Source organism: Gopherus evgoodei, chromosome 2, assembly GCF_007399415.2.
Source record: "Gopherus evgoodei ecotype Sinaloan lineage chromosome 2, rGopEvg1_v1.p, whole genome shotgun sequence".
Lineage (NCBI taxonomy): Eukaryota > Metazoa > Chordata > Testudines > Testudinidae > Gopherus > Gopherus evgoodei.
The window spans coordinates 56,065,054-56,078,516 of NC_044323.1; the positions used below are offsets into that span (position 1 = coordinate 56,065,054).

At 42.4% G+C, this 13,463-nt stretch overlaps 1 protein-coding gene across 4 annotated transcripts in view; it reads right to left on the reverse strand.

The window, feature by feature from the left end:
• The window catches only part of CRPPA (CDP-L-ribitol pyrophosphorylase A), a 207,274-nt gene that overhangs the window by 157,245 nt on the left and 36,566 nt on the right, over positions 1 to 13,463 (reverse strand). For all 4 annotated transcript variants that reach the window (XM_030550699.1, XM_030550697.1, XM_030550696.1 and 1 more), the window contains exon 3: positions 7,574 to 7,723. In XM_030550699.1, the coding sequence (XP_030406559.1) occupies positions 7,574 to 7,723 (150 nt within the window). The remainder of the gene's footprint in view (positions 1 to 7,573; positions 7,724 to 13,463) is intronic.

A 13,463-nucleotide genomic window follows, 5' to 3' on the forward strand; every position in this document is an offset into this window, starting at 1 on the left:
AGCTAATGTAAAATTTCAGACCAAATGGCTAGCACTTGGCAAAGCTATAAACAACCAAAAATAGAGGCTTATACTGGAAAACGTTAGGTAATTTTAACTGTAGCTGTTGCTGCCTCTTTCACCTATAATATATGAATAGGTATAATGGGATTATGACAAAATATTGTATATAACTCAGTTATGTCAAATCTGTGGCCTTTGAGGGCAACTGTGTTAAGAATAAATGGATGACTCTCCTCTCAAAAACAAGGCACTTAAGGGGAAAAAGTGCAAAGGGAAAAGAACAGGATAGAAAATATGCCCCAAAGCGTTGATTGTAACCTTTTGACCTTTCAGAAACATGTTTTGCCCAGAGGCTCAAAAATTTGGACACTGCTCATATAGCTGTTTGTACTGTCATAAGTTTTAAAAGAAATGTTTACATTATTTTCCCAGGAGACTAAGCAGTTCTTTTTCAATTATTTGCATTCCTCTAGAAAAATGTGAAAGACTCAAATGTCTTGTCTCTTGGAGATGTGGGTGCAAACGTGTATTCCACAACCCACCCTTCACCCATCTGAATCGGAGTCTCTACTTTTAACATTCAGTGCAAAGGAACTGAAAGTGGGGGCTGGGATGTCGCCTTTAAATAGCCATGGGAGGAGCTAAGGGCCATAGGACACAAGCGGCATCCCTATGGATACTGCTAAGCAAAAGTTTTCCAGTTTCAGTCAGCACTGGGCATGTGCACATCTGAGTGGAATGCACGTCTGCAGCCACATGAAAAATAGCTCTTTTTTCCAAAATACAAATTAAATATCTGAAACCCTAGCCATCATACCTATAAATGTTCAACAGCAAGCCAGTCAAAGTACTGTTTGTTAGCATTTCGAGTAATTTATTTTGTTTCAAATACATTTATTTCTTTAGGGATTGGTGGGTTAGATCCAATCTCATTTAATATCTTCATTAATGATCTAGTAGGGCAAGTAAAACAGCCTATTAATGAGATTCACATGTTATAAGTTGAGAGAAGATGCAAATTCCTCTGTGGACAGAACAATAATAGAAAATGGACCTAGAGAAATGAGAGACATGAGCAAACACTAAAATTAGATCCTACATGCAAAAATGTGATGTGCAATATCAGACAAAAAATAAAACAAACGCACATATATTCAATTGGGAAACCTGGGAAAGCAGTAAAGGTGAAAGTGGCCTTCAACTGGTCCCTGGTGTTATGTCATAAAGGTCACTATTGTGTTTTCTACACAGAGTAAGAGCATAGTCTAGAATGCACAGAAGAGCTGGACTCCATTCCCAGCTTTGCCATATGACCTGTTATGCGATCTTGGACAAGACATTTAATTTCTCTTTCTGTATCTGTAAAATGCTGTAATGATGCCAATGTTCATGAGATTTTTGTGAAGATTAGTTAAGGTTTGCAAAGCACTTTTAGCTATCTTTTTTCCACCTCCAGTCCCTACAAAAAGCTCTTCTACAGGTCTTCAGGGCAGCAGATATCTTTTTGTTATCTGTTTGTATAGTTCCTAGCACAAGTAGGGCACTGACCCTTGATCGGAGCCTTTAGGTGCTATTGCAGTAAAATACATAACAACCACCACTACCACTTGTGACCAGAAACATTTAAGAAGTTTTAGTAAACTGAATTCTTTTCCAGAGCTCCAAAGCATAGAGCATTTGTGCATGTTGCATCATCCCTTCAGATGAACAACATATAGCCAATGCAATGGGTGTGAGGAAGGCACCATACCCCTGGTTCCTCAATGCCCTCTTTTGGAGTTTTGCTCCTGCAGAGGGAGAGAAGTGCACACTCTAGGTGGGAGCGTTCCCTGTACTCACAGTAACACAGGGATTGCAAATATCGCTGGCCATTCAACAATGCAGTGGAGGAACAGCAAAGCTCCTTTACACCCTTCCCAGCTCTGTAGCGTACCTGCACATGGGGTATCCACAGTCTAAGCCTAGAAAAATAGAGTACAGTATAGTTTTAGAAATAGTATATGGCCATGAAATTAAAAACAGTCACAACAGATACTCATGAGGCGGGGAGTGATATCTCCTGAATTTTGAGAGCTTACCAATGCAATGGTAACATCCTTTTCATGTAGATTTCATGCGGAATAAATACTTTATTTCATTCAAAGTAGATAAATGGGAGTGATGATGTGGAGGTAAGCTTCATCTAAGACTCAAAAGATTTCACAACACAGGTTGTTATTCTTCCAAAGGATTTGTAACAGATTCTGCTTTTCAACGATAGGGTACCATGGTTTACACACTAGTGCACTGAAAGAATTCCTGCCAAGTGGCAAGTGAAGTAATTTTATGCTCCCAGGCACCAACCTTGGAGATCGCTGGATGATAGGCAACTCCCCACAAGTTGATGTGTGAAGAGGAAGTGAAGCCTGGAGATTAGAGTTTGGAGTGCTTCCTGTAAGCTCTGAGTGTAGGGTGAGGCAATTGAAAGAAAACATCAAAGGGGATAATGGTGAAACTATTAAGGTTTCATTAGCATCTCCTGCCCCAAATTTTTCAATTCAATAAAGATGGTGTTAATGCAATATAGTTAATTAATGGAAAGTTAAAACAGATTGTATTCACATATGTATCTTGATCAGTCATTAATCAATGTATCTAGTGAATCTAATAATTTACTACGATGCATGGAATATTTTATAGTTTCACATACATTAACTGATATTTGCAAAATTAGTATCTTCCAATATTTTAGCATATGCCACTGTCCATTATTACACTACTCACACACTGGATTGCCTCCACAAAGTTCTGCCACTTACTGCACTGATTCATTAAGATACTTAACATATATCTAACTTTAAGCATGTCAGTCCATTAGCTTATGTATTTTGTTGAATCGAGACCTAAACTCTAAATCACTGGGGGCTTGGCTACACTTGAAGTTGTGCAGCACTAGGAGTTACAGCTGTCTTCGTACAGCTGTGTAGAGAAAGCGCTGCAGTGTGGCCACACTGACAGCTACCAGTGCTGCAGTGTGGCCACATTTGCAGCATTTGCAGTGCTGTTGGGAGTGGTGCATTGTGGGCAGCTATCCCACAGAGCACCTCGTCCCATTTTGGTGCCGTGGGTTGTGGGAAGGGGACGGAAGGGTGCGGGTCATTCCGCTGCCTGTCCCAATGCCCCGTGGTGCATCGCTTCACATCCGAGCACTCACTGTTTTTCCGTTCATGTTTGGCGCCATTGTGAGTCTCCCAAAGGTTTCTGTGCAGCGCGATTTCTGCGGGAAATGGAGCCCCAGCTGCTGGGGACTTGTGCTGGTGACACTCATCAGCAATCAAGTTTGGCAGTTGAGCTATTCCTTCAGCTCCAAAGTGACAATGAGGAGTCCGACGATGATATCGAGTCACCTGATGCATATGACACTAAAGTGCTTTTGGCATTAATGGAAATGCTCAGGATCGTGGAACGCCACTTTTGGGCTCGGGAAACAAGCACTGAGTGGTGGGATCATATTGTCATGGAAGTCTGGGATGATGAGCAGTGGCGGCAGAACTTTTGGCAGTCCCACTTTTATGGGACTGTGTGAGGAGCTCTCCCTCACCCTGCGGCGCAGGGACACAAGATTGAGAGCTGCCCTGTCAGTGCAAAAGCGGGTGGCTATTGCAGTCTGGAAGCTGGCAACTCCAGACAGCTACCGATTGGTCACGAACCAGTTTGGAGTGGGAAAGTTGACTGTTGGCATCATGTTGATGCAAGTTTGCAGGGCCATTAATCGCATCCTGTTAAGAAGAACCGTGACTCTGGGGAACGTGCAGGACATTGTGGATGGCTCTGCACAAATGGGTTTCCCTAACTGTGGAGGGGCGATAGATGGGACGCATATTCCTATTCTGGCACCACCTCACCTAGCCTCCAAGTACATTAATTGGAAGGGGTATTTCTCTATGGTTCTCCAGGCACTTGTGGATCACCGTGGGTGTGTCATTGACATTTACACAGGCTGGTCTGGAAAGGTGCACAATGCATGCATCTTTCGGAACAGTGGCCTGTTTGGGAAGCTGAAGTCCGGGACTTTTTTCCCAGACTGGAAGATCACAGTAGGGGACGTCGAAATGCCCACTGTGATCCTTGGAGACCCTGCTTACCCGTTAATGCCTTGGCTCATGAAACCGTATACAGAGAAGCTTGACAGGAGCAAGGACCAGTTCAACTACAGGCTGAGCCGGTGTAGAATGACTGTGGAGTGTGCTTTTGGCCGTTTAAAAGGGCGCTGGCGTTCTCTTTATGGGAAGCTAGACTTGGGGGAAAGCAGCATCCCTGTGGTTATATCCGCGTGCTGTACCCTCCATAATATTTGTGAAGGGAAGGGTGAAACGTTCAGTCAGGTATGGACCTCCAAGGTTCAACGCCTGGAGGCTGAATTTGCACAGCCAGAGAGCAGGGCTACTAGAGAGGCCCAGCACAGGGCTACAAGGATTAGGGATGCCTTGAGGGAGGAATTTGAGGCTGAAAGCCAACAGTAATGTTTGGTGCCTTGCACGGGGGTGAAGTGCAGTGGTTACAATGATTTGCAGTGCCTGTTTTTTTCCTGGGCTACGGTATCTTACACTTTCTGCAATAAAGAAAACTATTTTGAAAGTCACAAATTCATTTATTGAAAAGAAAATAACTAAAATGGCAGGGGGGTGGGGTGATGAACTGTACAGTCAGAGGTTTGAATATGTCCTGTCTGGAGTGCTGTGCAATGACTGCTGCACTTCAGGATGAAAATGCTGCATGGTGATGAGGGTTGAGTGCAGAGGTAAGGGTTGTAGTTCTCAGGGCTGGTAAGTGAACGTACAGGTGTTGGAGGCAGCTGCTGGTGCTAATAACCTGGATGCTGGAGAAGGGGGTTTTGAGCTGACATTGGGGCACAAGGGAAAGAGTTTTGGGACTGTGGGGGGAGCGGCCGCAAGGTAATGCTCTGCCTGCATGGCTACGAGTGACTGGATACAGTCCATTTGGCACGCCAGGATGCTTATCAGCTTCTTCGTGCTTTTCTTCTTAGCTACTGCCTTTCTCCTGCTTTCTCTTTCCCTCCAGTCCTGCATTTTTTCCCTCCAGTCCTGGAGTTTTTTACTCTCTCTAGCAGACTGATTCATAACTGCTTTCACCATATCTTCTTTGCTTTTTCGTGGCTTCTTCCTCAAGTTCTGTAGCCTTTCAGCAGTCTCTGATCCAGCCAGTGGGGTATTCAAGGACACTGTTATTAGAAAGACAAAAATTGAAACATTTAACAGAGATGCAGCATTGTGTATAATCACAGTGAAGGAGTTTGCAGTCTCACTTTAGCATACTTTCCACATACCAACCAGAGCACAGAGAACCCACAGCAGTGAAGACATGGCGAGTAACGGGGAATGAGTGCAGGAGTTAATTAATCCTGGAAGCTATCTCACTGCTGCGGGTCACCTGGGAAGGGGGACTGATTGGTTCAGGGCTACACTGGGATTTCTGTGCGTTGGGGAAAGCAAAGAGCTGCAGGGGCACCTACACTGAACACTATCCCTACATTTTCCACAGGAGTTAATCCTGGAAGATATCTCACTGTGGCAGGTCACCTGGGAAGCAAGGGAGGGCCTTCTACAGCAATGCGGATTCCGCCCTGACCCCGATGCAGCTTGCCTGTGTGCAGCAATGGTCCCCCCATCAATCGTGGCACAGTGGCACAGACGCGTTAGCCTGACTGGGACAAGGACCACAGTGGCTCTTTCCTATAAATTTGCGGAAGCGCATTGCCCACGCTCTGGCAGAAACTTTTGAAGAGATTACCGAGGCCGATTACCGCGACGTGATAGACCACATCAATGGGCTATTCCACATCTAAGCATGCATGCATGCAGCCCTAACCCTCCCTCCTCTCCCGAAACATTTCCATCCTGAAAATAAAAGCTGCTTACCAGGAACCCGCTCCTCTGCTTCTCCTTCACCAAGTTCCAGCTGCTGCAACTGGCTACCTTCCTCCTGGCTTGAGAAGAGCTCCTGGCTGCATGCCTCCTGGGACTCCGGGGTGTCTTCCCCCACCCCAGTACCCTCATTCTCGATTTCCTCCCTCCCTTCCACCTCCCTCTCCTCTCCCTATTCTGAACTGTCCACTGTGGTCCTCGGATTGGCAGTGGGGTCACCCCCAAGTATCGCATCCAGCTCCTTGTAAAAATAGCAGGTCATGGGGGCAGCACCTGAGAGGCAGTTTCCCTTGCGGGCTTTGCAAAAGGCACTCCGCAGCTCCTTTACTTTAACCCTGCACTGCACCGCGTCCCGGTCATGGTCCCTTTCCATGGGCTATTCCTTCAGATCTGCCCATAGGTATCGTAATTCCTATGGCTGGAGAGCAGCTGTGACTGCACAGCTTCCTCCCCCCAAACACTGATGAGGTCCATCAACTCACCATTGCTCCATGCTGGGGCTCGTTTGGCGCGTGGAGGCATGGTCACTGATTGATTGCACTCCACACTTGGCTGAGCAAACAGGAAGGGGATTTTTAAAATTCCCGGGGCATTTAAAGGGTGTGTCACCTGAGCCCAGGGCAGTACAGTGTGAACTGATGAGCAGAGTGGCTGAACAGGTATTCTGGGATACCTCCTAATACCCTGGAGGCCAATTACAGCGCTTTTGGTGGCCACACTTGCGGAGCAGCGCTGCATCACCAGCGCTGCAATCGTTATACCCGAGGCAGAGCAGGAGTACAGCCAGCGCTGCAGCCAGGGAGATGCAGCGCTGTATGTGCCTTCCAAGTGTGGATGGTGAGTAAGCTGCAGCGCTGATGGTGGGTTTACAGCACTGCAACTCTCCAGTGTAGCCAAGCCCTGGGAATCTTTCCAATGGGCTGTGGATCAGTCCCTTAATCCTCAAGTAGAGGAGTGCTTTGCTTGAGTCATCTTCACCCATGAAGTGGAAAAGGTCAATGTGTCATGGGAAAAGATGAAAATAAGGGACAAAGATTACCGCAAAGCTAGAGAGAAAGTAAGAGGACGTGAAATTAAATAACTGTAATTGCTAATTTTCTGACTTTTGTGAGTTTTCTGGGTTATTGGAATCTTAATTCAAAGTCAGACTTGTAGCATTAATTTTAACAGGTTTAATGATACATTAATGCACAAAGGAAAAAAGAGACACATTGGTAAATACATGAATGGCTAAATTCTCTCTGGTATAATTCCATTGACTGTAATGGAATTATACCATCAAAGAGTATATAAAATACATATTTCATCATGTACCATTAGGCATAGATAATGATTTTTTTTTGTCACCTAAAACCCAGGAATCAAATTTGTATTTGGCAGTTTGATAACAGTATAAATTGAACAGATGATAAGAGTTGTCACTAGTACACAGATCATAGTAAAAAAAAAATTATAAAATATTATTATAAAACATTGTCATTAGGAGACTACACTGAAATGATTTACATGCAATCTCATACAATCCGGGATAGACTTATAGAAATTTCAACTATAATTTTCAGAAAAACCAAACAAGGTGAATTATTTTCCTTTAACAGACATGGGGGGGGGAAGGAGCTTCTGTCTTGAAAAGCCCAAAATCTTACCTGATGATATGCTTGATAGATTATATCAAATAGGAAAGCCTGAGGCATTTCACTTGCTCTGTACCTGACACGTTCTAGTGAATGGTCTAAGGAACCATCTGCAGAGGAAGCAACAACAGTAGAGACGAGAGGACGGATTGCTCCTGCTGCCTAGGGAACAAAAAAAAAAATCTTAAATATATACTTTATCTTAGCTAATTTCTGCACAGAGAACAAGCCAAAACAAATTTAACGTATTAACCTCTATACATTCTAGGCAACACCTAGTGCTGCCAGGTGTTAAGCTCTTCTTGAGAGATACTGAGCATCCCCTATTCCCAGTGACTTTAGAGCACAGCTGGTGCAGTTTTGCTCTGCAGAGGTGGAGCAACTTATTACTGAAACAATAGTGGTATTTGCCTTAATCACCTTGACCTTCCATTACATGAGTTACCATAAAGAAATTTACTTAGTTCACTATTTTATATGCACAGAGGGAAGAAACATAACTGAGGTGAACCCCTGGTGCTTGAAGCCAGGTCCCTGTGCATAAGATTACCAGGAGCAGCTCAAAGGGAGGGGACCGGAGGATCCAAATAACAGAAAAAGGATCTGAACAATTTTCTTGTGTGAAGAGCTTCCCTTCTTCATGAGAACAGGGAAGACAGGGCCCACAAAGTTCTACCTGGAGTAAAAGAAAGCCACTTTCTCATATCCCAGGGCAGAATATAGCACCAGAAAGTCAGTAAGTTAGCGATTTTCACCCTTAATCAATTAATCAGTAGGCTACAAAATCAACTCAGAAATAAAGCATTAGCAGATGTACTGAAGGGAACAATCCTGTTGAGATAGAAGGCCTAGATGATCTACGGCACTGGGCCTTTTTCATCTCTAATTTCTGATTCTAGGGAGCTAGATCATTATTCCTATATCCCAACTGCTGGACATTTGGATAATGTTATTTGATTTGTTAAAAAATTATAAAATTCAAAGGTCATGGGGAAAAAGTCGTATACAACCCACAACTTTTCCATGATTAGTTAAGTCTATTTAAATGTCTAATACAAGTTTTTCTGAAACAGTAATACCAGAAAAAAAAACTTAATTTTTCAAATAAGATTTCCCAAGCTCATGCAATATTATGTTATAATCTCTTTGCCAATCATGCAGGATTACATTCTAACCATAGGAATGTAGGACTGGAAGGGACCTCATGGGTCACCGAATCCAGTCCCCTGCTAGTGCAGGCAACCCCATCATACAATGTATCAAGCTCTATCTTGACCAGTTAGGCTGATGCTCCCAGTACTCCTATTGGAAGGCCATTCCAGAATCTTACTCCTCTGAGGCTAGAAACTTTGTTCTAACTTCCAGTCTACATTTGTTTGTGGCCAGTTTGTGCCAACAGTGTCCATTACCTTAAACAGCTCTTCTTCTCTTCCTCCTTATCCCCCCAAGGTATTTATAGACAGCAATCACATCCCCTCTCAGCTTTCATTTTGCTAGGCTAACGGAGCAAGATTTTTTAGTTTCCTCTCCATTCCCCTGATCATCCTAGCAGCTCTTCTCTATACCTGCTCCATTTTGAATTCATTTTTCTTGAATATCGGTGACCAGTTTTATACACAGTATTCCAGACCATTTTACCAATGCTTTGGACAATGGGATTAATTCTTCCCTATCTCAACTGGAAATACCTTGACTAACATATCCTGGGATTGCATTTGCCTTTTTCATAGCATCATCACAAAACCAGACCAATGTAATACAATGCGGTTTACATAATCAGATCTCATAAATCAGACACGCACTGAAAAAACAAACAATTGCGTAAAAAGTTTAAAACTGTATTCTTAAAACAGTGTTTCAAAGTGCTTTTAACAACTGTTTTATACACAGTATAAATTCATATTTAGCGTCTGTATCTGACAATCTAATTCTAACACCAAAAAATGACCAATATGATCATGTAGTCTGATCTCCCGAATAGCAGAAGCCAAAGAACTTCCCCAAAATAACTCAACAGTGAACCACATCTACCATAGTATTTGTTAAGTACCTAAAGTGGGACTGCTGTAGGTGGACAGTCTAGTTGATTCATATTTTCACTCAGCTACAGAGCCAAGTATTATTCCCCGCAAGGAATTTTCAAGTTCTTGTGTGGATATAAATTGCTCAGATCTAGACTGCCTCCATATCAGCAAGAAAAAAAATATGAATTTCAGCTGGAATCACTCACTGCAGTTCTAGAAGTTCTCAGGTAATGTGAACTGGACTCATGTTCTTCCTGGCTGAAGATCAGTTAAGAAGCACTGGTCTGCACTTTGTGGAAACTTTCAACACCTGCCTTCAGGAGGACAGGCTGCCTTCTATCCTTAAGGAATCTATTATGAAGTTTCTGCTCAGGATGACTGTCTCGATGATAACAGTCTTGCTAATTATAAATGTGTCTATCCCCTCTTTTGGGGGAAAGATGGTGAAGAAGGTTGCAGCAGGACAATTGAACAAGTGTCTTGACCCCAGCCCATTGGATTTTGATCTGAGTACGTTCCAGAATCTGCAGTGGTAGTATGGGTTTGGAGATGGACGATGATAATGGAGTCTTATATGTCACAGAATCATAGAATATTAGGGTTGGAAGAGACCTCAGGAGTCAAATCCCCTGCTCAAAGCAGGACCAACTAAATCATCCCAGCCAAGGCTTTGTCAAGCCAGCCCTTAAAAACCTCTAAGGATGGAGATTCCACCACCTCCCTAGGTAACTCCTTCCAGTGCTTCATCACCCTCCCAGTGAAACAGTGTTTCCTAATATCCAACCTAGACCTCTCCCACTGCAACTTGAGACCATTGCTCCTTTTTCTGTCATCTGCCACCACAGAGAACAGCTTAGCTCAATCCTCTGTGGAACCCTCCTTCAGGTAATTGAAGGCTGCTATCAAATCCCTCCTCACTCTTCTCTTCTGCAGACTAAATAACCCCAGTTCCCTCAGCCTCTTCTCGTAAGTCATGTGCCCCAGCCCCCTAATCATTTTTGTTGCCCTCTGCTGGACTCTCTCCAATTTGTCCACATCCCTTCTGTACTAGGGGCGGGGGGAGGACCAAAACTGGACACAATACTCCAGGTGTGGCCTCACCAGTGCCAAACAGAGGAGAAAATCACTTCCCTCAATCTGCTGGCAATGCTCCTACTAATACAACCCAATATGCCATTGGCCTTCTTGGCTTTCATGTCTGTCAATTGCTTACAATATTATTAATCAAAATGTATTGTGGGCATATTTTTGATCCTTAAATGGGTTTGGTGGAATCACTCAAGGCTCTTTTCTTTTTCTCTGCCAGAGATCCTAGAGGTAGTGTGGGAAATTGCTCGTCTGCTTTAAGAGTTCTTTGCTTCTATGCTTCACATATCCTGCTCCACACAGACAAGAAACTAATAGGAAGGGCTGTAAAGGATATACTGAGGACACCTAGCTTCACATCTCTGTCTTGTCTGACCCAGATGGTGCAGTGGACCAATTCATCCCAACAGTTTATTCAAATTGGGGTGTGTTTAAGGTTTAGTCTCTGCAAAATTGACGTTGTGTTAGTAGACAGAACAAAAGCAACTAGAAGTGATAACAGAAACCATATAAGCACCTCTGATTTGCTACTTTGGTTACCAATTTGTGAGTGTTTGGCCTGGCTGCTTAGGTAGTAGGTTTGGCCAAGAGCACTTTAAATACATAAGTAAATAAATAATGGTCTTGGTGAAAATAGTATGACCTTTACTTTCAGGGGGGAACCTTGATACAGTTTTCCAAGTCTTTTTAGTAGTCTAAAGTCATAAATAGGCAGCCACTGATTTTAAAATGGAGAGGAAGCTTGTGCCAGCATGTTTTCTGTGCAGGGTCATTAACTCAAACTCATTATTCCCTTGGATCCAACAGAGCCTGAATCTGTTAACCTTTAGAACACTATGCAACACTGATCTACATTCTTTTAATGAAGGCAGGGTTTGAGTTTTGGGTGGTTAGTCATACACATTATTAATAATTATTAGTCAAGTACTATTTACTAGTTGAGTTGATTTGTATGGGAAGTTTGCTTGACTTTCTTTAGCTTTTATTCTTTGTTTTTTTCTGTATTTATAATATTTGTTAAAGCACTTAGAGTTACCAGGGGCACGCACTTGAAAATAATCTAAATAAATAGATTTTTTGGTTTCACACAAGTATTGTTGTTCCTTTACATTAATTAGGTACTACTAACAAGTTTTTCTTGGTCAAATCATTAGTTTAAAAAAAAAAAAGCAGCAGCAGCAGCCTGTCCCTTTAATCTCTCTTGGATCCAACCATTCACTTGGAATAATTCTAAATGTGCAGAACACCTGCAGTTTTCACTGACTTCAGTGGGAGCGAGTACTCAGTCTCTCTCAGCATCAAGCCCTATTTGTCTTCACACAGTGCATCTGCTGACTAAACAAAAGATCAATCTGTCTTTGGGTAGTTCTACAATTAATAGCCTCATACCTAAAACTCATTCAAAATTTGCACATTTAAAATTTGCGCTAATCCAAAACATTTTTGGTCAAACTTTAAGGTCCATGTTCAGTATTTACTTAGGTGGAGTTTGAGTGAAAACAGAAGACAATAGCACATCTACAATATCCAAAGATACAATGGTGATTTAAGGAAGGGTACAGAAGGATATGTACATCACATAGTCCAATGTAAACAAGGTACTTTAAGTATTCTCATTGATTCATGCTACCTCCTTCCATGAAACAACCACACAGTATCTGTCTCTTTTTAATGTTATTATACTGCAAGCCAGAGCAGCTGAACATTTAGATATGTGTATTCAACAAATAATTACATGCATGGATTTTATATTATCTTGAAATGTTATTCAATTCATGCACCAAATTAACATAGGGTATGGGTGAGTGCACTATAAAGTCTTCCATCTTCCTAGCATCAATTTCAAACTGTGGGCCTCAGTCTTAGACCAACCCCAGACTTACGTAGTTCTACAGGGTTATCAATGTTCAGTACAGGCAATATTTTTTATACATTTGTTTTTCTGGGATCTCATCTCCCAGCAAATAAATAGTTCTGCCCAGCTATCCTTCTCAAGATATCCCCCAGAATTTGCACTATGTTTTTAAGCTTCCTTTCTTATTTCAAGCAGCACAAGTGGAATACTGATCAGACCTGCATATTCCACAAGATCTATATACTATAATGGTCTTGAGCAATAACAACAACACCATATAGTAAGAAAGTGATACAAAAGAAAGGAAAGGAATTTGTAACATAATGCAAAATAACTTATATTTTTATAAAATATACATATTGAAAAGCCATACATTTTAAAAAAAGAATGAATCTACAACTAATAGCCTGGTTTGCTTACCTGTATGAGCAGCTACTTTAAATAGGTATTATTTTATTTATTTGGATGTATACTACCAAAAAATTTTTAAAGAGAGAGAGATATCAGCCATCCATCTCAGGCTGTGGGTGCCCTCTGCACTCTGTACACATTAAACATAGATTCCCAGACATAGCTGGTCTCAGAAAAATATACCCTAGCCAGAGCAAGTTATCCAAACCCCCCCCCCCAAAAATCAAAACAAAAACATAACATCCAAACTGCCAGAGTCCTCTCTACTACCCTGCCTCACAAATCTGTCCCTTCCTCATAGCCAGAGTAAAAATGGAACCTTTCAGCACATCCTGAAGGTTAACAACTTTGAGTGATATGGACCAAGGAAGGAGTGAATTCCAAAGGCACAAAGCCCTAAGAGAAGACACCAACTGCCAGAATAAAGAATTTGGGGGGGGGCACTGTGCACAATGCTTTAAAGAGACTGCCCCGACACCCTCTTTAAAGCATCTACGACCCATATATATTCCACCCCACACAGACC